The sequence below is a fragment of the Lutra lutra genome, chromosome 10 (genome assembly GCF_902655055.1).
Source record: "Lutra lutra chromosome 10, mLutLut1.2, whole genome shotgun sequence".
Lineage (NCBI taxonomy): Eukaryota > Metazoa > Chordata > Mammalia > Carnivora > Mustelidae > Lutra > Lutra lutra.
Window position 1 is genome coordinate 32,308,789 of NC_062287.1, and position 23,854 is coordinate 32,332,642.

At 33.6% G+C, this 23,854-nt stretch overlaps 1 protein-coding gene across 1 annotated transcript in view; it reads right to left on the bottom strand.

Annotated features, from left to right (window-relative positions):
- The window catches only part of CNTN5 (contactin 5), a 1,378,753-nt gene that overhangs the window by 522,483 nt on the left and 832,416 nt on the right, over positions 1-23,854 (bottom strand). The window contains exon 5 of the mRNA XM_047692818.1: positions 6,048-6,269. Within this exon, the coding sequence (XP_047548774.1) occupies positions 6,048-6,269 (222 nt within the window). The remainder of the gene's footprint in view (positions 1-6,047; positions 6,270-23,854) is intronic.

Genomic DNA, 23,854 nt, shown 5'->3' on the forward strand with positions numbered 1-23,854 from the left:
AAACAACAGAAAATTGTCAACACAGAGATTACTTTGAGTTATGATGCCATTGCCCATGTGCCAAGTCAAATCTGGAAATAAGCCATGTCAACAATGAAATTCAGCCTAAGGTACTGAACATATGAGGCAACAAAGTTGGCAAATTGCAGGAAATCTTCACATGTCAGAAGCTAGTGGTAGAAACTCTAAAGGGTAGGTAGACTTAGAGTGTTATGTAAATTACAGGTTGTTTATATCATTGAAGAAATGTAAACATATGCTCAATCTTAGTAGAAAATAATTCATTTCAGTTGCTTGTAAGAATCACCATTTTTCCACCTGATGTAGCATTTGTAGTCTCTGAATCTCAGGAGTGGACTTCCCTAGTAAGTCTAAAGTTTCATGTCAGCATTACTCCTAATCTAGATTGCTCCTCTGTTCAAGAAAGATAAAATATTTTAAACTAACCATCTAATCACAAATAGAAGTATGAAATGCTCTCTACACTTATGTTTACTCCTTCTAAGCCACAACAACAACAACACAGAGAAATGAAGTCAAGGACTAATTTATTGGCTGTTCATTTATAAAGGGAAAACGGATGTCATGTTAACAGTAGTTAATAACCCTTGTCCATATCACATTTCAAAAAACTGTGCATATTCTGTAGGTGTTTGAGGGACTAACCCATAAGAGTTTTTAATATTCCTATATTATCACAAAAATTTCCAGTTTAAACCTTAGTCAACTTTTTTTTTTAAAGATTTTATTTATTTATTTGAGAGAGAGACAGTGAGAGAGAGCATGAGCGAGGAGAAGGTCAGAGAGAGAAGCAGACTCCCCATGGAGCTGGGAGCCCGATGCGGGACCCGATCCCGGGACTCCCAGGATCGTGACCTGAGCTGAAGGCAGTCGTCCAACCAACTGAGCCACCCAGGCATCCCCTTAGTCAACTTTTTAATCAATTAAATGACACTCATATTCAAACAACTACTTTATTAACAACTCAGTTTCTTTTAAAACTAGATAATGTCTTTTGTTGGGTGGAACATTTGCACATGAAATTTGAAGTGGTGATAATCATTACCTAAAATAATAATATCAAATTGAAAGCAAAATAGTTCTGAGGACTCCACTTGACTCCAAAGAACAACATTCTCCCTTCCAAGTACTACTCCCATTTCTCTTTTTTGCTTCATGAATTTAGCGCAAAATTTTTTATTCATTAACTGTCTCCACTTCCTCACCTGAATCAAGTGTTAGTGTCAATTATACACTTCTTGAAGTCTTTTTTGTTTGCCTTCTCTTGCTCTGGCTTGCTCCTGCTGTTGGAAGTTGGCTACCATGTTGTGAGCTATTCTGTGGAGAGTATCACTGAGAAAGGCTTTTGGCCAACAGTCCATGAATTATTAAAGCACTCAGTCCAACAATTACCAGGAACTGAACCCTACCAACAACATATAAGTGTGCTAACAAGTGATCTATATCATTTGAATGTTGGGATGAGACTACAGTCCTGCTTTGTGAGAGACACAGGACCCATTTAAGCCACATTTGGGTTCTGACTCACAGAAACTGTGAGATAATAAACATATAACCTTCGTTCATTTTCTTGATGTCCTCACCATACTTCTACATTTTCTACAGAGGATTCTTCTCACAATATCATAATCTTAAGGTTTTCTTCCTCAGATTCATCTCATCTTAAGAGGTTGGTATTCTACTCTAGGCAGCTAATCCGTATAGTCCATTGAACTTTGTTTATTCAGATCCTGATTATGCATTCTTTGGAATGGAAGTTAGATGGAAGACAGAGTTTTTCATGACCTAATGTTGGCATTTTTTTTGCCATAATCTATTCTCCAGAAGCAGATTACTGGCTTTGGCCCACAGTTGAAGAGAAATGATTACACTATAAACACCAGGAGGAGAGAATCATTGTGAACCACTTTAGATTTTACTGAGTACAAGCTTCATCATATTAGCTTCAGATTTTTTATTTTAATAACTAAAATATCACATAGTTGAGGTCATCTACCTTCCCTATCCTGATGCCATTTCTTTGCTCTCATTTTCCTTTTGTCCTGACAGATAAGCATTATAGTCAACTTGATACCTCACACTCATGTTTTTAAAATTGTACCACGTATCCATATGCATAAATAGTATATATTATTTTGATTTTTAATCTTTTTACATATATGGTATATTATAAATAGTAGTCTAACACTCCTTGTTCACTAAAAATTAACTTTTGAGGTATATTAATTTTGTTTCTTAAATATATAGTTTATTTACTTTAACCATTTTAACTTTTCAAAACATGAAAAATTACAATTTATGTATCCATTTCCCTTCTGATAACTATCTGAGTTGTCTCTAATTTTTTGCTATTAAACATATAATGCAATAAACATGGTTTTATATTTATTTGTTTTCCAGGTTTTATATACAAGAGTAGAATTGCTTTCCCAAATTTCTCTGCAAATTAGATTTTTACAATTTTCTGAAAAATCTTAACTCCATCTTGAGTACTTCTGAGCAGGAATGGGAAGGCTTTCTATTCAGGTTTTGTTAGTTTTCTCATTTTTCACAAGAGTATGTCAACCCCAACTTTATTCTCTATTAAGGCAGGAGGGAATTACCTGAAAAAAGCCATATGTCAGGGTCTTGAAAGAACAAATTCAAAGTCACATCTAGCCAAGAAGATCAAATTCTAGGGTGAGGAAATAATAGCTATGGAGGATTACTTTGGAAATACTCAAAACTCCCATTCTTTCTGATACTCTAAATATGGATTAAACTAGAACAGTGAAAGACTTAAATTATATTGAACTGGTCCCCAGCCTGGAGACTTGCTACTCAAAGAAAGCATGGTTCAACAACCAGGAGCATCAACATAACCTGGAAGGTTTTTATAAATGCAGATTATCTGGCCTTACTCCGGGTCTATTGAATTTACCAAAAACAAGAGTATCCTGTAGTTCTAACCACTCAATACATTCTATTTTGTTGCAGTCCCATAAAATAATTATTCCTAAAGAACACAAATCCCAACACATCTTTGCCTAATGACTGTGACATTGAAGTTAATATAATAAGAATTTTAAAAAGATTTTATTTATGTATTTATTTACTCACTTACTTACTTATTTACTTACTTTTTTAAGTGCTCTCTATGTCCAATGTGGGGCTCAAACTCAAGACCACAAGATCAAGAGTCACATGCTCTTCTGACTGAGCCAGCCAGGCACCCCAAAGCTTTATTTTTTTAAGAGCAGTTTTAGATCTACAACACAACTTAGAGGAAAGTAGAGATTTCTCATAAACACTTCATTCCCACACATACATATCTTCTCCTATTAGCAACATCAATTGCCAGAATGGTACTATTTCTTTTTAACTAAAGATAAACATAATGTGACACATCATGATCACTCAAGATCCATCATTTTCATTAGGTTCCACTCTTGGTGCTGTACATTTTGTGGGTTTAAACAAATGTTTAATGACTTATATCCATCATTGTGATGCTCCAAGTATTTTAATGGCCCTAAAAATCCTCTGTGCTCTGCCTATTCATCTCTTCCTCAACCCCCATCATTGGTACTAATCTTTTTACTGTCTCCATCATTTTTTTTCCCCAGAATGTTGAATAGTTGGAATCATACAATATGTGTCTTTTCAGATTGACTTCTTTCACTTGCTAATATACATTTAACGTTCCTCCACATCTTTTCAGAGCTTAATCATTTATTTCTTTGTAGTGCTGAATACTATCCCACTTTCTGGATGTATCACAGTTTATTTATCCATTCACCTCCTGAAGGACATCTTGATTATGTCCAAATTTGGCAATTATGAATAATGCTGCTGTAAAAATCCATGTGCAGGTTTTTATATACACATAAATTTTCAAATATTTTAGATAAATACCAAGAAGTGCAATTGTTGGATCATATTGGTAAGAGTATGTTTGGTTTTGTAAGAAACCATCAAACTGTCTTTCAAAGTGGCTGTAAAATTTTATATTCCTACCAGAAATCAATAAGTGTTCTCCAGAGAACTCCAAAGTGTTCTTTGGTATTTTCAGTGTTCTGGATTTTAGCTATTCTAATAGGTATGTACTGGCATCTCATTTTAATGTTCATTTCCTGATGACAAATGATGCAGTCCATCTTTTCATATGATTATTTAACATCTGTGTATCTTCCTTGGTATCTTAAGGTCTTTGGTTTATTTTTAGAATTTGTTTGTTGTCTTATGTTGGATTTTAAGAGTTCTTTATATATTTTGGATAATAGTCCTTTATCAGATGTATATTTTGCAAATATTTTCTCCCAGTCTGTGGCTTATCTTCTAATTCTCTTGATATTGTCTTTCACAGAACACATTATGGGAATTTTAAAATTATACTATTTAAAAAAAATAAAACATTTTTAAGGAGCTAATATTATGCTTAAATAAAAGTTACATGTCAACTCTATAAGATGATGTTCATGTGGCAAAAACTGGCATAATCATGAGACATGAGTTTGCTTGTGTTTGGCACAGCAACCTACTATTACACTTCAAGGACATTTCCAAATAGTTTAGTTCTTGCAAAATGTATTTTGGATGCTTAGTCCTTCATCAGTCATAACGGAAATATAGCCCAGTGTATTGGACTTAAAATCAGTAGATATAGGAATAAAAATTACCTGCTTATTAACAGTGTGAACTTTTAAAAGATGCTTATCTACTTCTGAGTTTCCATTTACATAGAAGACAGTAAGAATATCCACTTCACATATTTGTTGAGAGAATTATTTAGATAAGCTATACAAAAGAGCCTGGAACAGCCCCTAGTAATAATCATTTGTTAGTGTTTTTCTCTGACTGTTAACTAAGCTTGTATTATTTTGTTAATGTACTCAAAAACAACAGTTAGAGAACATCTAGAAAATGTTATTCAAACCTTAATGTTAATAGCTATTCAGTAGTCCTTAATATAATTACTGTTTTAGTTTTGGAAATTTACATTATTTATTTTCCACTCAAAATAATGTTAAATATACACTTTCTCAAGGACCCAGCAGCCAGTCCTTTGAAATGCAATTATCGGGGCACCTGGGTGGCTCAGTGGGTTAAAGCCTCTGCCTTCAGCTCAGGTCATGATCCCAGGGTCCTGGGATCGAGCCCCACATCAGGCTCTCTGCTCCGCAGGGAGCCTGCTTCCCCCTCTCTCTCTGCCTGCCTCTCTGCCTACTTGTGATCTCTGTCTGTCAAATAAATAAATAAAATCTTAAAAAAAAAAAAAAGAAATGCAATTTTCAAGATAAAAAGGCTCACTATCTCCCAGTCTCTATAAGGAGGATAAGAGACTAACTTTAATAAACACCAGTTAATAAACTCACATGGCTGAAGGAGAGCAGAATATGCCACCTAAAGGTATACCACTTTGGTATGCTGATAATTTTAAAATAAAGTTACTTAAGAAACAGCTGATACAAGAAGGATACTCCAACCCTCCTTCTTCCTCACCGAAGGCAGGAACTAATCTTCCTTGTAAAAAGCACCGTCTCTGTACCAGGACAGTAGAAGGCATTCTTACACCAGAAATAGGGAATTTAGGGCCAAGAAAACTGACTGAACAAACCTTTTTACTTCTTCACTAATTATTACCTCAAGCCCAAACTCATTTATGTTGCTAATTCTTCACAAATGCATTGCTTCTTTGTCTAAAAGGTATAAATGCTGCTTGCTTTGGCCACTTCCTATATGTATGAGATTAAATTTATTTTCTTTTGTTAATCTGTATTATGCCAATTTAATTATTAGACCAGCCAAAAAATCTAGAAGCAAAGAAAGGAAAAGTTTTTCCACTGTTACATATCCTAATCACATTGACCAACCTGTCCCTCTGTGTCCTCCACTTTTCCAGATCTTAAAATCTCTGCCACTTTCTGTTTTGAGAGAGTTGTTTTAAACTCTCACCCCTGTTGACCCCAATTACAATAGTCCTGAAAAAAAAAAAATGTTCATTGCATGTTTAACTTCAACAGATGCAGTTTTCCTTTAACACTTACCATCTTGTTTGAAGGCATCTGAGGGATGATAAAGATTGATGGGGGAATAATAATGTTGAGCTGTTCCTCGCCAACTTGGTGAAGAAACACTCAGTGTTCCTAATAAAGGATTACTGTATCTCAGTCTGGTCTTTGAACCAAAGAGGGATGAAGATGAACTCTTTTTAATTCTTAACAAAGCAGCATATGAAGTAGGGAAATTAGGAAGAGCTCCAGAATATTCTGTAAAAGAAAAACAATAATGAAAAATGAATTCTGATGATTATTTTTTTTCCTGTGAAAATTATTTTTTCTTAAGATATCGTTAACAACTTCCCTTGGAACTGCAACCAAATGCAAACTACAGAGATAGTGGCAAAATAATATAAAATATTACTTATATGATTTAAAAATATTTTTTTGGAAATTCTGCTAGTCTCAATGTTGGGTCTGCAAGAGAGAAAGAAAGAAAATAATCATGAATCCTTAAAAGAAAGGAAAGAAACAGAAAGGAGGAAGGAAGAAGGGAATAAAGGGAAAAAGTAAGAAAGACATCCAAAAATTCAAGTTTTTATTTCCTTTGCCAGGAATATTTGGGAATTAACTTTTTTGTTTGCCTTCTTATTAAAATATCCATTCACATAAATTTGATCAGTTCCTTATTTATTATTATAAAATGGGAAAAAGGAAAAAAAATACCCACATTCTCAGTTACATCCTTTAAATATAGATTGAATCTTCATGAGTAAAATTTATCACTTAGTAGGAAATGCATCTAACGCAGAATGTATTTTGACTAGACTGTAAGTTATTCCCATGTTCTTGAAAAACAGTCAAATTCACAGTGGAAAATAAACAATTTTGGACAAAAGTTGTTTTGTAGATTTTGTTATATAATTTATATAACAATATTAATTATTAAGTGGGGACACTGTTATGAAATTCCTATATCAATTGATTATTGAGAAATGTCTTGACCAAAATTTGTTTTAATTCCCAAGGTTTTTCATTAAAAAAGATATATATATATAGAACCTGAAGGATAATATATTAATTCTTTTATGTCCCCAGGAGACAGTCAGTTTAGTGTATAGAGCAAATGTTTAGAAATAGAAAACAATGAATTTTGGCATACTAAAAAAATTAAATTAAATTTAAAAAATGCAAACTAATTATTATGAAATCTAAAGAACAATTAGGAATTGAAATTTTTTTCCATTTTTTAATTACTATTTATTTATTTGACAGATAGAGATCACAAGTAGGCAGGCAGGCAGAGAGAGAGAAGGGGAAACAGGCTCCCTGCTGAGCTCAATCCCAGGGCCCTAGGATCATGACCTGAGCTGAAGGCAGAGGCTTTAACCCACTGAGCCACCCAGGTGCCCTCAATGTTAATTCTCAATTGAATTTTACAATTTTTTAATGTTGGAAATATTAAAAGAATTTTTGTTATATCTGACATTTGAATTTAATGGATGTTAACTTAATTTGACAAAAAATAATTTACCTTTGCGAGTAAACTTTCTCATAATGAAAATTATTTAGAATCTTTGTTTTGTCTCAGAGTTATTTTTTTTTTTTTAAGATTTTACTTATTTATTTGACAGACAGAGATCACAAGTAGGCAGAGAGGCAGGCAGAGAGAGAGAGGTGGAGGCAGGCTCCCTGCGGAGCAGAGAGCCCGATGCAGGGCTCGATCCCAGGACCCCGGGATCATGACCTGAGCCGAAGGCAGAGGCCTAACCCACTGAGCCACCCAGGCGCCCCCAGAGTTATTTTTGAATGCAAGAAGCATTTCTGTGGTTTGAAAATAACACTTTCGTAGGTGTTAAGCATTGAATTAAGTATAAAATTTTCTGTTTTGTGAAACTATAAACATGATTTCTCTGAAACTTGAAAAAGTATGTTTTTAGATGTTCATTTTAGATGTTTTGCACATTTAAATTAGTAAGATATGTGTAATCCAACCCTATCAGGAACTGTTAAGAGATTCATGTCCTTTAGTCCTTGTGTTCAACTACAAGCATGGTGAAGGTGGATCAATTTTAAATGAAAATAGCTAACCTCTCCTGGGCAAACTATATAAGAATAGATTATGGGTATACATTAAATCACCCTTAAAACCTGGAATTAGGGGTGCCTGCGTGGCTCAGTGGGTTAAGCCTCTGCCTTCGGCTCGGGTCATGATCTCAGGGTCCTGGGATCGAGTCCCGCATCGGGCTCTCTGCTCAATAGAGAGCCTGCTTCCTCCTCTATCTCTTTCTCTGCCTGCCTCTCTGCCTACTTGTGATCTCTCTCTGTGAAATAAATAAATAAATAAAATCTTAAAAAAAAAACCAAACCTGGAATTAAATGAAAGTTTTGGCACCTAGAGGTATAAGGAATTGAAAAGAGAATGAGTTTTCCTTCAAGATAGTATGTAGTTTTGGTCTCTGAAATTATTCATTTCTTAGTGTAGTCTGTTTCTCTGTGTTTTAGCTGCCTACCTTGCTTATATATAAAAAGAAAAAGAAAAAAAGAAAAAAAAAAGAATCATACCATGCTAGTGTTAAACATTAAAATGGAGTATGAGAATGTGGTTTATAGTCTTTAAAACTAGAGAAGGATAATCAGTAGAAAACTAGGAGGGGGCATAATAAGGTCCAAAAAAGCCAGTACCATCATCGAGTTTGTGAATCATATGTGTATATATAATAATTATATATGTTATTTGCTAATATATATTAACAAAATGGATACTATCTATGTGCTACAGTAATTGGCTTATAGCACTCTGTATAGATAGACATGAGCCAAATGATGATGTGGCTGTGTGCTCCACACCAGGGCTTCATTTGTAATGTAATCAGGTGCATCTGTTGCAGTGGAGATTCCTTTTTCATCAATTAAAGTGAATCCAAAGCTGTTACTAGAAATCTGATAATTTATTCATTCATTCATGTATTCAGCAAACATGTCATGAGAACTCAGTAGGGACTAAATGCTAGGGATACAAAGGTGAACAAGATATTGCACCAGGCATGAGGGAGCTTGTGATATAGTGACAAAGGCAACTATACGGAACTTTAATCCAATGTGACAAAAAAAAAAAAAAAAAAAAGTAAAATCAAGGAATTATGGGCTCCCTCTGATGGGTGGCAAAATTTCTCATTTAGTCTAGGACCATCAGAAAATGCTTTCCAGATGAGTTCTATCTATTCTAAATCCTGAAAGACCATTAGTGATTAGTTCAGCAAAGTTCTGGGTAGGGAAAAAAGCCTAGTAAGGGAAGAAAATATATGAATACCTGGAAAGGAAAGGATGCAGGGTGTTCTTGGTAGATTAAAATAGTCAGGAGCTCAGAGGGTGAGGGAGAGAGGTGAGAGAAGTAAGACTGGATAGGTAAGCTGGGACTAATGTTGAAATTGCCTATTATGCCTTCTAAAATGGTAGGACTCTGAAAGGAAAGCAACATAAATTTTAGAAAGATCTCTCTGGTTGCAGTGTCATTTGGAACAAGACAAAAGAAAAAAAAAAAGGCATATCAAGAGCCTAAAGCTGTGATAAAGGCAAAGATTAGTCAGGAATGAAGAGATGGATGGGAATGAAACAATAAAGATTACTGATTGATTAAATTGGAGGCAAGGAAGGGAAAATAAGAATTTGGGAATACTCTGTGCTACTAGAAGATGGATAAAGGTGGAGCAGAAAGCATGTACTTCAGGTGAAAGCTCATGAATTCAGTTTGGGGGAAGTGGAGAGCTTCAAGTACTCCTAAGGCATTAATTTTGATTAGAAAATTTTGTAAACATAAGGGAGTCACAGGCTAATGAGAGATTATTAAATCATAACCAAAGAGATAGTTATTAAACTATGAGATAGATGAGCTTGCCAAGGAAAAAAACATAAAATGAGGAATAGCGTGTTGAAAATGGAACCCTGATTTAAGAAAATAGTAGAAGCTTTTAAGAGAATAGTATATAAGAGAATAGTAGAAGCAGTGGAACCTGTAAAGAGGAAAAGCAAGAACGTGTGAAGTTACTAAAAAGAGTGGAAGAGTCAATGTTGATGAGAGAGCAGGTGACAGTGTTGAAGACCTATATGGAAAGTCTGGCCCTGAAGAGAAAGGGTGTCCCACGGCAGCAAAGCTGCCTTACTGCTCCACATAAAATGCGCAGTGAATGTGAAAGTGAAAGGAGGTGAAAGGACTTCTCAAGCTCTGGAATAGAGTCTGGAACACACACAGCACCAATTCCATTGCATTAAACATGTAGACTCTGGCCTTAGCCTGTGACATCTAATGGTCTCTTGGTCTGAGTGTAAGTAATTTTCAATTCAGTGAGGTTTTCCTTTTTGGGGGGCATTTCCAACTCTTCTACCTGGTGCCCTCCCAGCTATCCAGGCTCCTTTTATGACATCTCTAATTTCTTCACTCTTTACTCCAAGTTCTGGGGACCCTCAGCTCTGAAAAATAGATACATTACTGTAAATAAATGGGAAAGTGAGATTTCCATCCCAAGACTTTGTTTAACTCCCAATTTTGGGAGACTGAATTGATTTAACACATATGTCAGTTAAAGGTAAAAAATACTACATCACCTTCTTAAGTTTAAATTCAGATATTTGCATTTCTGTCCATCTCATCTTATTGTTCACCTCTTTCTAGGATCTCAACCTCTTCAAGATATATAAGCTACTGATCTTAATACCCTTTCACTGCCCTGCAGTCGTCTCATTTCCTCAGTCACCTCCCTGTCCAGTTTAAAGTTTGTGGTTCATTACTTTAGTTACTTCCTTCAATGTACCTTCACTCACACTGACCCTTATCTTCTCTTGTTTTCACAGACTAAACTCCCTGTCTACTCTAAATCCAACCATCAACATGCTGTGCTCCCAAGTGCAGCTGGAAAAGAACAGAAAATCATGCCTAAGGTTACATTTCATCATATTAACTATGAGTGAGATTTTCAAGTTTCCAAGCAATGTTACTACATTTCCCTTAACCATTTAATATCCCTGAATGGAATAATTTACATCTTATCTTTTGTCCTCCACCTCCACACTTCCTTGGGTTTCCTGATTATGGTATTCCTATTTAATTGAGAAAATAGAAGATGGCAGAGGAGTGGGGGACTCCATTTCAACTGGTCCTTTGAATTTAGATGGAAATCTACCAAGCCATTCTGAACACCCATGAAATCAGCCTGAGATATAAGAATATATGTCTGGCTCTTTACAGGGGCAAAGGACCTGTGGTCCTGCAGGTGCATCTTGCCTGGATTGTAGTTGATATCTTCCATTCTGTACATCCCCTCAACCACCCCTCAACAGAATGACCTGGAGGAAGAACTCCTAACAAACAAAAGAACCAGAGACAGTGACCTCTCCCGCAGACCTAATGGATATCGATATAAGCAAGATGTCAGAAATAGACTTCAGGCTAACAATTATGGAGACAATAGCTAGGCTTGAGAAAACACTTAAGAAAAGACACAAAGAGATAGAAAAACATTCCACGCATGGAACAGAAAACATTCCATTCATGGATTAGAAGAATAAATATTGTTAAAGTGTCTATCTAGCCCAGAACAGTCTACACTTTAGATACATTACTGTATTATGCTACCTTATTAAATGCTACCCTTATTAAAATACCATTGGCATTTTTCAAAGAGCTAGAACAAACACTCCTAAAAATTTGTATGAAAACAGAAAAGTCCCCAAATTGCCAAGGGAATGATGAAAAAGGAAAACAGCTGGGGGCATCATGTTGCCTCAAGCTATATTACAAAGCAGTGATCACCAAGACAGCATGATATTGGCACAAAAACAGCCACATAAATCAACGGAACAGAATACAGACTCCGGAAATGAACCTTCAACTCTATGGCCAACTAATCTTTGACAAATCAGGAAAAAATACCCAATGGAAAAAAGACAGTTTTTTCAATAAATGGTGCTGGGAAAATTGGACAGCTACATATAGAAGAATGAAACTGGACCATTCCCTTACACCCTACACAAAGATAAATTCAAAATGGATGAAAGACCTGAATGTGCGATAGGAATCCATCAAAACCCTGGAGGAGAACATAGTCATCATCTTTGACATCAGGCATCATTTTTGACATCAGCCACAGTAACTTCTTTCAAGACACATCTCTAAAGGCAATTGAACACTACATCAAAAAACTAATGTACTATACAGTGGCTAACTGAACATAGTAAATAAATAAACAAATATATGAGAAAACAGAAATAATCATGAGTAGATCTCTCACATGCACCCCCACCTGTATGTACATTCATATATTCTACCTTGCTTTCACTGTATAGCTGTGAATGAATTGTTTATGTCTCTATTAAAAATGAAATCCTCCACATGTGTGCACTGAATCTCATTCCATCCTATCTTGACTGCTTGAGGACATCTTTCTAGAAAACTCCCTCTATTTCTCCTTCAGAAACAATTTTTATCTCCCTATTAGATTATTCCCATAACCATACAAGAAGCGATATAAACTTTTCAAAAAGCTATCTAAACTTACCAGCCCTCCCACTGATTTTCTTTTATAGCAAGTCTTCTTGAAAAGAGCTGTCAGTGGTCACTGTGTTCAGTTTTTCTCCTGCCATTCGGTCTTGAGCTTACTGCAAGCAGTCTTGCTTATAATATTCCACAATAATGACTCTTTCAGGTGAACAATGACTAGGTCATTGCTAAATCTAAAGATCCGTTTTCACATATGAGCAGTTTTCAACATGGTTAACCATTCTTTTTTTTTTTTCCTTTAAATCTTTTCCCTATGTGATTCCAGTATACTATCATCTCATGTTTTTGTTCTTATTTCACTATCTACTCCTTATGTCCTTTGCTTCTTTGTCTTTTCAGCTTCTAAATGCTGGTATTGGAGAAAAAAAAATCTTCTCCATTTAAAAGAACCATAATAGGAAGAACGTTTAAAAAACATTTTTTTTCCCTTTCTTCTCAAGCTTCTTTTCAAGGCACTCTAGGTTTTTAATTTTTTTCTCCTTTTTGTTAATTATATATATCATAGTTCTTAGTTTTACAAATTTTTAGAATAATTCTGTTTATTTAATGTTCCTCTGCTAATATTTTACCAGTTTGTAATCCTTTATCAGTACTCCCAGACTGTAAATTCCATGAAGGCACCAATGCTTTTCAGTGTTCCTTCTAGCTTCTACCTTGTAGTCAACAGTTCTTTACTCTCTCTCTTGTGCTTTTTGTCTCAGTTCCTAAACATTTCTGTCAGTGAAAGGCATCTTCTGAGATAAATAATTTGGTACATTTTATTCAGGATTCAGGACTTGTTTTTGGTCATCACTTTAAGAACTGTCATTTAAGAAATAGGGGCATAAACAAAAAAAAGAAGAAGAAGAAAAGGAAGGAAGGAAGGAAGGAAGGGGAAGGAAAAGAAAAAAAGAAAAGAAAGAAATAATAGCATATAATAATAGATTTCAAGGAGACTCGGTGAAATAAAACGCTGAGTAACACTCTGTCAGGCTCTGGACTGGTTTCTTATTACACATAAGCCCTTGATTTCTTTCAGCAAACTTAAACATCATTTTTTCCCTAATTTGCTCCTTTCCCATTCAGCATTCATCGATTTTTTTTCAGCAACTCTTCACTTAAATTCTATTATGTGTTAGGAACTGAGAATACAGTTGTAAGTAAATATGAGCATTGGTAGAGGATTATAAATTGGTAAAATGTTAGCAGAGAAACATTAAATGAAATTATTCTAAAACTATATAAAAATAACTATGATGCATATAATGAAGAAAAAGGAAAAAAAAAAAAAGGAAAGGAAAAAAAAACAGAGTGCTTTGAAAGGATACTTGCCAACATCCAACTTTTTTTACTTTGTTGCCATCATGACTCAGTTCCTGGCAATGAAAACTTTTCTCTTGGCTCTGGTGTCTACATCCTCCTACACCTTGGCCACTCATTTTATTGACTGAAAATTTTGGATGAGAGCAGCTTTGTCAGTAAACCTGTTTGCAAAATAGGCTTCAAAGTTAGATTGTTTGGATTTAAATATGTACTCTACCTCATAGCAGATCTGTGGCTTTGGACAAAATATGAATAGCTCTAGGTCTCAGTTTCCTTGCCTTTATAGTTTTTCCTTTGTAGGTTGTTATAGATATCAAATAAACAATACACATAAAGCACCTAGAAATTTCCCTGGTTCGTAGTAAGAACTCGATAAATGATTACCATATTATTTTTTGTTATTATCTGCATATATTTACTACCTCTGGTGGACATAACTGAATATCAGGCTTATGCCTTCCAGGTTTGATCAGGTTACAAAATGAAAATATAAATACCAAATTTTAATTCTCATTTTACCTTGAGGAATTGAATGATTGACAAGTGGAAGGGGGTAGTTACAATTTAATTTTCCTGACAGGTATATTCTCATGAGTAAATTGTTAAGAAAAAATTTTGGCCACTAATGGAAATTATGAATCTATAGAAAACTCATGCCTATATATTGTTGTGTTTCTATTGGCTAAAGCAAGACCTACTCATCCTTTCTCCATCTTCCTGTCCAGGGTTTGGAAGGAAAAGTGACTCAGAATTCTTTTTTAGAAAAATCTTCACCAGTTGCTCAAACTTTTAATGAATATCTATGCTGAAGATGTCAGCAGAATCTAGTTACACGTTAATCATTTTTTCTTCTATTTTCTCACTGCTCATAGATCAGACCTTAGGGAATGTGCATTACAGTTATTTCTAAAGTGGTCTAGAGATTTCGTGATAAAACTCAATTAACCTGGTGCTCTCACACCATGAAATTCCAGCTGGAAGTTGGGTAGGAGTAAATATTAATGCCTTCATTAAATATTTCCTAATCAAATGACCCTGGGACCACTGAACCTATATTATTTAATAAAATTATAGTCTATTAGGTCAGAATGACATTGCCACCACTTGCAGTCCTAGAACTAATAGCATTACCTTTCCTTACCTAAATGGTCACTTTATAGATATCATTGCCATTAATGTAAATAATATTCATGAGATAATGGATTAGAATTAGTAGAACTAGAATTTTTATGGCAATATTTATAAATAAATAGGATAAAAATGCCAATATGGTAAAGGATACATTTTAAAATATATAATTCCTTACCATATTTAAAATTTCCTGAATTTTCTGATGCCAAGTAAATTTAAGAATTGCATCTCTGGGGCGCCTGGGTGGCTCAGCGGGTTAAGCCGCTGCCTTCGGCTCAGGTCATGATCTCAGGGTCCTGGGATCGAGCCCCGCATCGGGCTCTCTGCTCGGCGGAGAGCCTGCTTCCTCCTCTCTCTCTGCCTGCCTCTCTGCCTGCTTGTGATCTCTCTCTGTCAAATAAATAAATAAAAAATCTTTAAAAAAAAAAAAAAAAAAGAATTGCATCTCTGTCCCTAAGTGTGAAAAACATGTTTACAATGAACTTTAAAGCACTTAAACTATTGATGATAAAACTAGAATATCACCAATGTATTCTGTACTTAAATCTTTTTCTGTCATTTCCCCACACAATGGTATTCATTTTTACAGCCAAATAAGTCTAAGCAACCCCAAAAATTCATGAAGTGACAAGTTTTTGTATAAATTCAATTCTAGTTTTATTTTATATATTTATTTAAGTTCATATTATAATAAATATAAGTAAACTATAGAATCAAATGATATGTGATGCTCTGGAGAATATTAATGCTTAATCATGGATTCATAAATCAGTAGAGCAAATAGTGACACCATATATTGATGACACAGTGTACAGAAAAAGCAGAAGTCATACAATATCCAAGCCTACAGTGTGACTCAATTTGGCATCAAAGCTAGCTTAAAGAAATTTGATATCTGACCTTTTTCAGGATAATTGTTAAGGCTGTCCTCTCTTGGATGAGAATTAATGTTAACTGTGCAACTTTAGCCTGCTACTGTCTTATGAAGCTTGCAAGGATGGATGTAACACCTCAGCGAAGCCAGTCATGTGAAGCATATTTAAAAATGGTTAATAATTTATAAATAATGTGGATCATTTCAATTTGGTAGTGTGCATCTATGGCAGAGGAGAGTTTGAAATAACCTGAGTCAAATTTCCTCTATGTCTCAGATCAGCACTTTCTTCAAGAACTGTATTATGTGTAAACTTTATAGTGTTTTAGTTGGAGAAGTAAGAAAAGATATGCAGAAGATTAAATTTGTCATTTTTAAATTTTTTAAAATTCTTTAAATTACTTTTCAGTGTACTAGAATTCATTGTTTATGCACCACACCCAGTGCTCCATGCAATATGTGCCCTCCACAATACCCACCACCAGGCTGGCCCAACTTCCCACCCACTTCCCCTTCAAAACCCTCAGATTGTTTTCCAGAGTCCGTAGTCTCTCATGGTTCATCATTTTTAAAGCACCAAAGTCAGACATCTAAACTTAGTACTTCAAAGATGTATATATATAAAAAATTAACAGCATCACATTTCTAGTGTTCTTTGCATAAGATTGAAAAAATAGACATAGAATAAAAAGAAACATAGCTCTAAATTATTTCTACCACTCCTATTCAGATACGCTATTTACATTTGAAGTCATAATGATTTAAGATCTGGAAACTATCTTTTTTCAATAGTAAAGGTTTAGTTGTATGCACAGATAGATCATGAAAGTTTCTACACCTTAATTTGGATATTATGTATCTTTTATTAAATGAGAGACGGAGAGAGACAGACAGATCTCATATCTTTTCTGATTTGTATATTTTCCACTATTATTATAAGTTTAAAAAATATATAGTATTTAGATAGTACCTCTTTAAACTATCAAAAGCCTAAAGTGTGACTGCATTAATTGATATTTCCTCCATAATATGCCTGTTGTTTTCTAATCACTGAGGAAATTAGTAAGGGCAGGAGCTAGTTGTAAAATATAACCAAATTAATTTAGTGATTAAAGAATTCCCTCTTGTTTTGGATAATTAAAGCTTTCAGTGAAGTTTTAAGTTTGCAATGATTATATTAGCTTTTGGCTTCTTAGTCTGTGTGTTTAAGATAGATTAGATAGTATTTGATAATAAATCAGATAAAGCTGACATTATTTAGCAATAAATGCTGTGATTAAAAAATAATTAAACAAAATGCATTCCCCTTGCCCCCAATTTTAGGAAATATTCTTTTAGAATGTTATGCTTTCTTTTTATGCAGATATAAAAAATAAGCAGGTGTGTTTCATTATGTCCAGTGCTTCCAATGGTGTAGTAGCTATGTTACAACTTATAAGTCTATAGAATGTGGATGTACTCACTCCATTTTGGATTTAGAAATGGAATTCAAGATGGTCAATTACATTAATGGAATTTTAGCTAAGAATTATCTTGATATGTGTGGGCTACATAGTCATACTTAATGCAATACAGGATATAACATTCATTCAGCACACTGAAAATGTTCAATTATTATGTACCCCAAATGGAAAGTTAATCGTGGAAATACAGAAAGCAATAAAATAGAAAATATTTGCCTTTAAAAAGTTCTTAGAAACTAAGAGAAGAATAATGTAAACTTCAGGGAAACCACTTTATAATCATAGAATTTTAACAAACCTTAGTCTGATGCTGATAGTCTCTCAGATAAAAATATAGAGGCAATTTTAGAGAAATGGTCTTCACTGGGTTTAGTTCTTTACAAATAGGGGATGTGTGGGAAGTTATTTTTACACTTGCATAGGTTAGAAGACACATAGCAGTAAGATGCCGCCCTATTAAGAAAATAAATGTTTCTCTCAGGCCTGGTGGAATCCTCATTCCACCTGGGCACTATCTTAGGCCAAAGTGTGTCTCTGTAAGGAAGGAGGAAAGTTCCAAGCAAGCTGCACCTTCTGACTTAGGTGAGTATATTGACTCCTGCCTTGTGCAGCAGCTCTGAGCAAATCAATTTCCATATATTTACCATTAAAGAAATCTCAATGCTCATTTTCTTCAGCTGTTGGTTGTTCCAGTAATCACGGTCTCATTGGGATGACCAGGCCACAATCCACCCTATTAAAAGTGGAGGATAGGAGCATGATAGGATTATTGTGCATTCTAACTTGCTGGGGAAAATCTAGGAAGAAGCTATTGATACCAATCAAACAGGATGTGACTCTGGATATAGAACTTGACTTAAGCTTTTTCATATTTCAGAAATGAAAAATAAACATTTAAAAGTGTGTTTATGACTTTTATTTTGGTACTTTAGCACATGAAAAAAGTTGCTTAAGAATTCTTTCAAGGGGTGTTAGTTATTGAAGTTCCCAAATGGCCTCATTTTAAGGCAATTTTTCTTCAAAGGCAGTCCTACAAATTTGACCCTAGTAACTACATGTTAGCGAGGCAATGTGGGAATAAATCTGAAACTGTGCAACTAAGAGCAATTTCTTTAAAAAAGGTATCAAAATATTTTTTTCAATGAAATCTTAGCAAAATTAAGTGAATTCTCATTTAACAGAAGAAATAACTGCAAATCATTTAAATTTACTCATCTGCTCTCATTGTGGTATCCTAGCCTAAACTGACAGCTCATTTGGCCAAGTAGATTAGTTAAATAAAGATAAAGACATCAAGCAGGCTAAAATGTTGCATCCTGATTTAGAATGCCACTCTCACTGTCAGTGCCTCCACATCTGCCTCATCTGTGGCACTTAACTCAATATCTAACAAACCCAATTTCCAGAAAGCAACTCCTAACTGTGAAACGGTTATTTCTCAGGTACTTACAGATCACAAACTCTACTTTCCAACTCAAAGGCTTACATGAATTAAGTTTCAAGGAAATACATCTGATACTTTGCTAAGTTTGTGGGAGTGTTTTAGCTCAACTGCCTTTTATTCATTTTGTTACTTGCTTCAGAGTCAAAGGGGTCCTTCTCTTAATCCTTTCCCTTATGGAATAAATTATGGGGTTCAGATTCAACAGGAATTGTGATTCCTTAAGTTTCCCATGAATTCTAATTTTAAACCTTCTGATTATAACATAAATATATCCTTACTGTAGAATCAAAATCATCTCTAAACTTAAAATCCAGAAGCAATACCTTTGCAAACAATCTCTGATGTTTTCTATTTCATGTATAGACAGATATATCAACAGACATAGGCAGATTATTTTGTTTGTTTTGTTTGAAGGAAACTGGGACCAGTTTATAGATGCAGTCTCCTAATTTTTATTTAATATTATATTGTGATTATTCAATCTTGTTCCAAATGGTCTTCAAATGCATTTTATTGGTTGCATAACATTCCAGTGATGTGTTCTATTTATTTAATCCTGTCCCTGTGATCTAATTAAATTTTCTCTTATAAATAATGATGCAGGAGTGTCCTTGTACATAAATTTCTGTCTGTATAACTAATAATTTCCCTAGAAGAACATCAGAGTGGTAGAATTTCTAAATCTGAAAATTGCTCTTAATGTTTTTTTCTAAGAGTTTTGACTTACTCATGTTCTTGTTAACATTCTGAGGCAGTAATAACTTTTTAATATTTCATTATAATATCTTGTATACTATTTTATTAGATGATTGCTAATGTGAATTATCCTTAAAGTATGATAACAAAAACCCTATTTCATCATTGCTTAGGTTTGCATTTTAATTATTGGTCAGATACACTTTCTATACACATATTTCCTCATTGAATTACATATAAAGTCGTTTTCCTTTTTTTCCTTATTCAATTGTGATTTCTTTTTTTTTTTGGTTCTTAAAATCATTTTGCATACTATGACCATTAGTAATTCCATTTACTGCAATGCTAATTTTAATTTGATGATAGTATACTATAGAAAGAAAATTTACATTTTTATGTAGATAAATATAATGATCATTTTCTTTTTTATTATTTACTTTGACTTTTGAATTTCTTTCTGAATTTACTTATGACTACTTTAAGATCTTAGATTTAGAAATATTAGTCAGATTCACCCTAAAAACAATACATATCTTTTCTCTGTGCCATGTTCAAATGCCAATTTAAAAAGAAAGTCATATTAGCCTGATTGATGCAAATTTCATTTATTTTTTTTTTCAGGGGAAGGGGCAATAATTTTTGAGTACTATTTAAAGTTCAAAATACTTTCAGAATGTCTAAAAGATTATTCAGATTTCTTTTATTCTATGTCAGGTACAAAATTACTTGAGGTTAATAGGAATGATTAACTATGGAAGGGAGGGAGTCAGTGAATATTTAATCCAAATTAATAAAGAATGCATTTAAGCCAAACCCACAGGCCAAAAAATGCTATTAAACTTATTCTAAGAAGAGCCTTTTAAGACTAGTGTGGGCTCATGCGTTGGATGGTAAAGGCAGATCTGCTTTATAAAACAATTCTTGGAAATCTGTATTGTTAGTGACATCATATGTTGTCAAATATTTCTTTTTTAAATTTTATTTGAGATTTTCATTAAGCCCACTTAATACCTTTTTGCTGAACACACTTTATTGTGGCTACAAGTTTTAATTTCATGACAATGCAAAAAAATCCTTATGTTTTAGGTGACATTTTTCTTCTTTCTTAAAATGATAGTTGGTCAGTGTCTAAGGCTCAATGACATTTATCAGCTATCTAATTAAAATGCAGACACTTTTATAATAATTGCAAATGTGACCTTCATTTGTGTATTTTTGCTATCTAGCATGTTTAGCCAAATGTCACAAAGAACCCTAATCCATCCCTTCCCATAATGTTTAATTATATTACATTGAAATTGTTCATTCTTCAGTTACCATGGTTTATAAAATCATACTGCTTCCCTGGAGACTGGGGAGCTATGGTTCCAATATCTTAATGAGCAGTGATTGTAAGACTGTGTCTACAAGCTGCCAAAACAACTAGCAGAAAAATGAAAATCCATTCAATTAGCAAGTTAGTTTGTCTTCATGATGCCAAACAATAGCTCTGATTTGTTTTTCTCTGTACAAATAAGGGATTCACAGACTTGTCATAGTTTGTCTCAGTTTTCTGTTCTCTCCTAGCACCTTCAGATCTTTCCGTCTGATTGCCTGGGTGAAATCATCTCTTGGATGTTCCAAAGGTATTTGCAGCCTCCCATGCTTTCCAAGTTCTACCTTCTTCATACCCAGAAGCACTGCCCTTGTTAACTCTTCTAAATTCTCTCCAGATCCTCCCAGTCCATCATCCACAATTCCATGAAAGTAGTATTTATAGCATGGAAATCTGATTATGATATATGTTTGCCCAAAATACTGCAATCTCTCCTTTCAAACTTCATGGTAAAGCAAACTTTTCTTCTGAGGGACAAGGCCATCCTTATCTATTTGTGTAAATTCAATGTCTTCTTCTTGTCTTCCTTCTCTAAATTTTGATCAATTAATAATGAAGAGCTACAGTTTCTCAACTCAATCAGTCCATGTTTCCTTTTCAGCCTTTGCACTTGCTATTTCCCTAATGTTATAATGTGTTAATTAGAAAGAAGCGAAGAAGCGAATATTTTATGAAAATGAAATTTAGGGGATGTTCCATTTATATATAAAAGAAATCACTGCTATTTATAGAATTAAAGATTCAAAACCCATTTTATCTTAGTTTATAAAAAATAATTCCAATGCAAAAATAAAAATCAAGCATATTTAATATGTAAATTTACTTTTATTATATTATTTAAAATATATTCAATAATCCTCCATTAGGAGATTTTACCTATATTAAGTAACCATTGCAGTGTTGATATAATGAACTTTATTCCTTTAAAAAACCTTGGGTATAGTTTTAATAATGTAAACATAAAATTAAATCTATCAAAATACCAAAATGTACACTTTACTAAGAGTTTTTTGTTACCTTGAAAAATAAGCATCTTAATGTAATATTAATGTTTGGATGAACCCATTGAACTGGGGGGTATAAGTTTGGAGTTTAAAATGTATTTTTAAAGAGCAGTACAAATTTGGGGTCATATTTTTTTACTCAGATATTTTCCCACGTGTGCTGCTGTGACATTTTTGTGGTAAAATATAAAGATATCAAACCCCAGCTGAGTTTACTAAGTTTCTCATTTGACCAGGAACATGTTGCAGTATAATAGAGAAACTATCTTGATATGATCTGGTAGGTGGAAGACAATAGATTAAAAACATAAACATTTAAAAAATATTGTTATTTCAAATGCTGAAAAAAAACTTTGAAAGTACAACAATATGAAGTAAAATGATAAGAATTTCATCAAATCTGGAAGTTTTTGGAAACAAAGGAAGTGATGATTATCCAATTGCCCATTATTTCTATAGTAAAGTGTATAATACTTTATTAATAGTCTCTTTATTCAGTGTGCTATATTTTGTAATTTACAGTACTGCATCTAAAAATATTCTTAATGACTTAATTTCCAACTCCTCAAAGCTGTTTTTCTGAAGTTCAGGTCCTAACTCTGTCGTTCATTACCGGCTTGACATTGTGTAAATTACTGAATCTCTCTAATCCTCTGTTAAATCAGGGTAATATTAAACTACTCCACAATGGCTGTTCTGAAGATTGAAATGATATGAGTGGTCAAGTACATTGTACAAAATAGGAAGTCTACAAATTGTATCATGATCATTATTTTTATTACTGTTATTAAACCTAATAGTACTATAACAGATTTGAATTAAAATCAAAGTGATATGCAGCTACAGATTCTTCAAAGTAATGTGGAACTATTTGTTGTGTTTTGCTCATGTATTTTTGGTTCTTAGGACAGTAGAGAGTCTCAGGTTAATTATCTCTATTTAGGGGAGGTATTATCATAATGTTAAAGAAGAGGTTTACGAAGAAAACCAACCATTAGATTTGGGGGGCTTTTAATTGAAAATTTTGGTCAAAAAGTGATCTAATATATATGTATAAATATTATATATATATATCATTCAAAGATCTAGCAATTATATATATATATATATATATATATATATATATATATATATATATATATGCCATGCAAAGATCTCCAGTGATAAATCTGAAATTGAGTTCCCTTAATAGAAGTGTTCTCCCACCCAAAGGTTTTTTAGAACTGAAAGATGAAAAAAAAAATACACCTAAAAAATACACATTTTCTGTCCCTATTGAGGAGAAATTTAATCAGGCCAGGAGGTAGCTGAAAAAAAATTATAATAACTACATTTTCTAGTGATAGATATCATATGCATTTTCTCACAGTAGTCCTTAGCAGAATCTGCATAAATGGTAGAGTTCTCACCTGCTGCAATTAAGTAAAAAGTTGAATTAATCCTCCACAGTGTTACCACTATGCCTTGTATATGGTCAGTACTGAATTAAGTATTGTTGAATAGAAAAGAAACCTAGAAACTAAAAGAATGATTGATTTTTTTAATAAGTTCTCATCACAAAAAATATAATAATTTGCTCATGAGCTATATAATAAATTAAAGATAGTTCTACCTCTGTACCAGAATTTATATATCCAAGTAAATCCCATCTTTTAAAGTACTCACTTCTCTTAGGGTTAGTGGCTTTAATTGCCAGAAACAGTTTTTGAACCTCTATTCTGAAATAGCCTCCATAGACCTATGAATTTATGGTTATGTGTTATTAAAAGCAGTTTTATTTATGAATAAAGCAGAGAATAAGCAATGGAACTAGATACATGAACATTGTTCATTAAAGGAGAAATTCATAGAGAAAGGTACTAAGTAAGGTTAGGAGTACTGAAAATAAGTTATACCAGGGGAAACAGTACAAACTTTCCATATCAGAGAGCTATAGAAAGACAGACTGGAAACACTGGAAGAGAGAGCTTGGAAGATAAAACAAGGCAGAGTTATGGAAGATTTTGTATT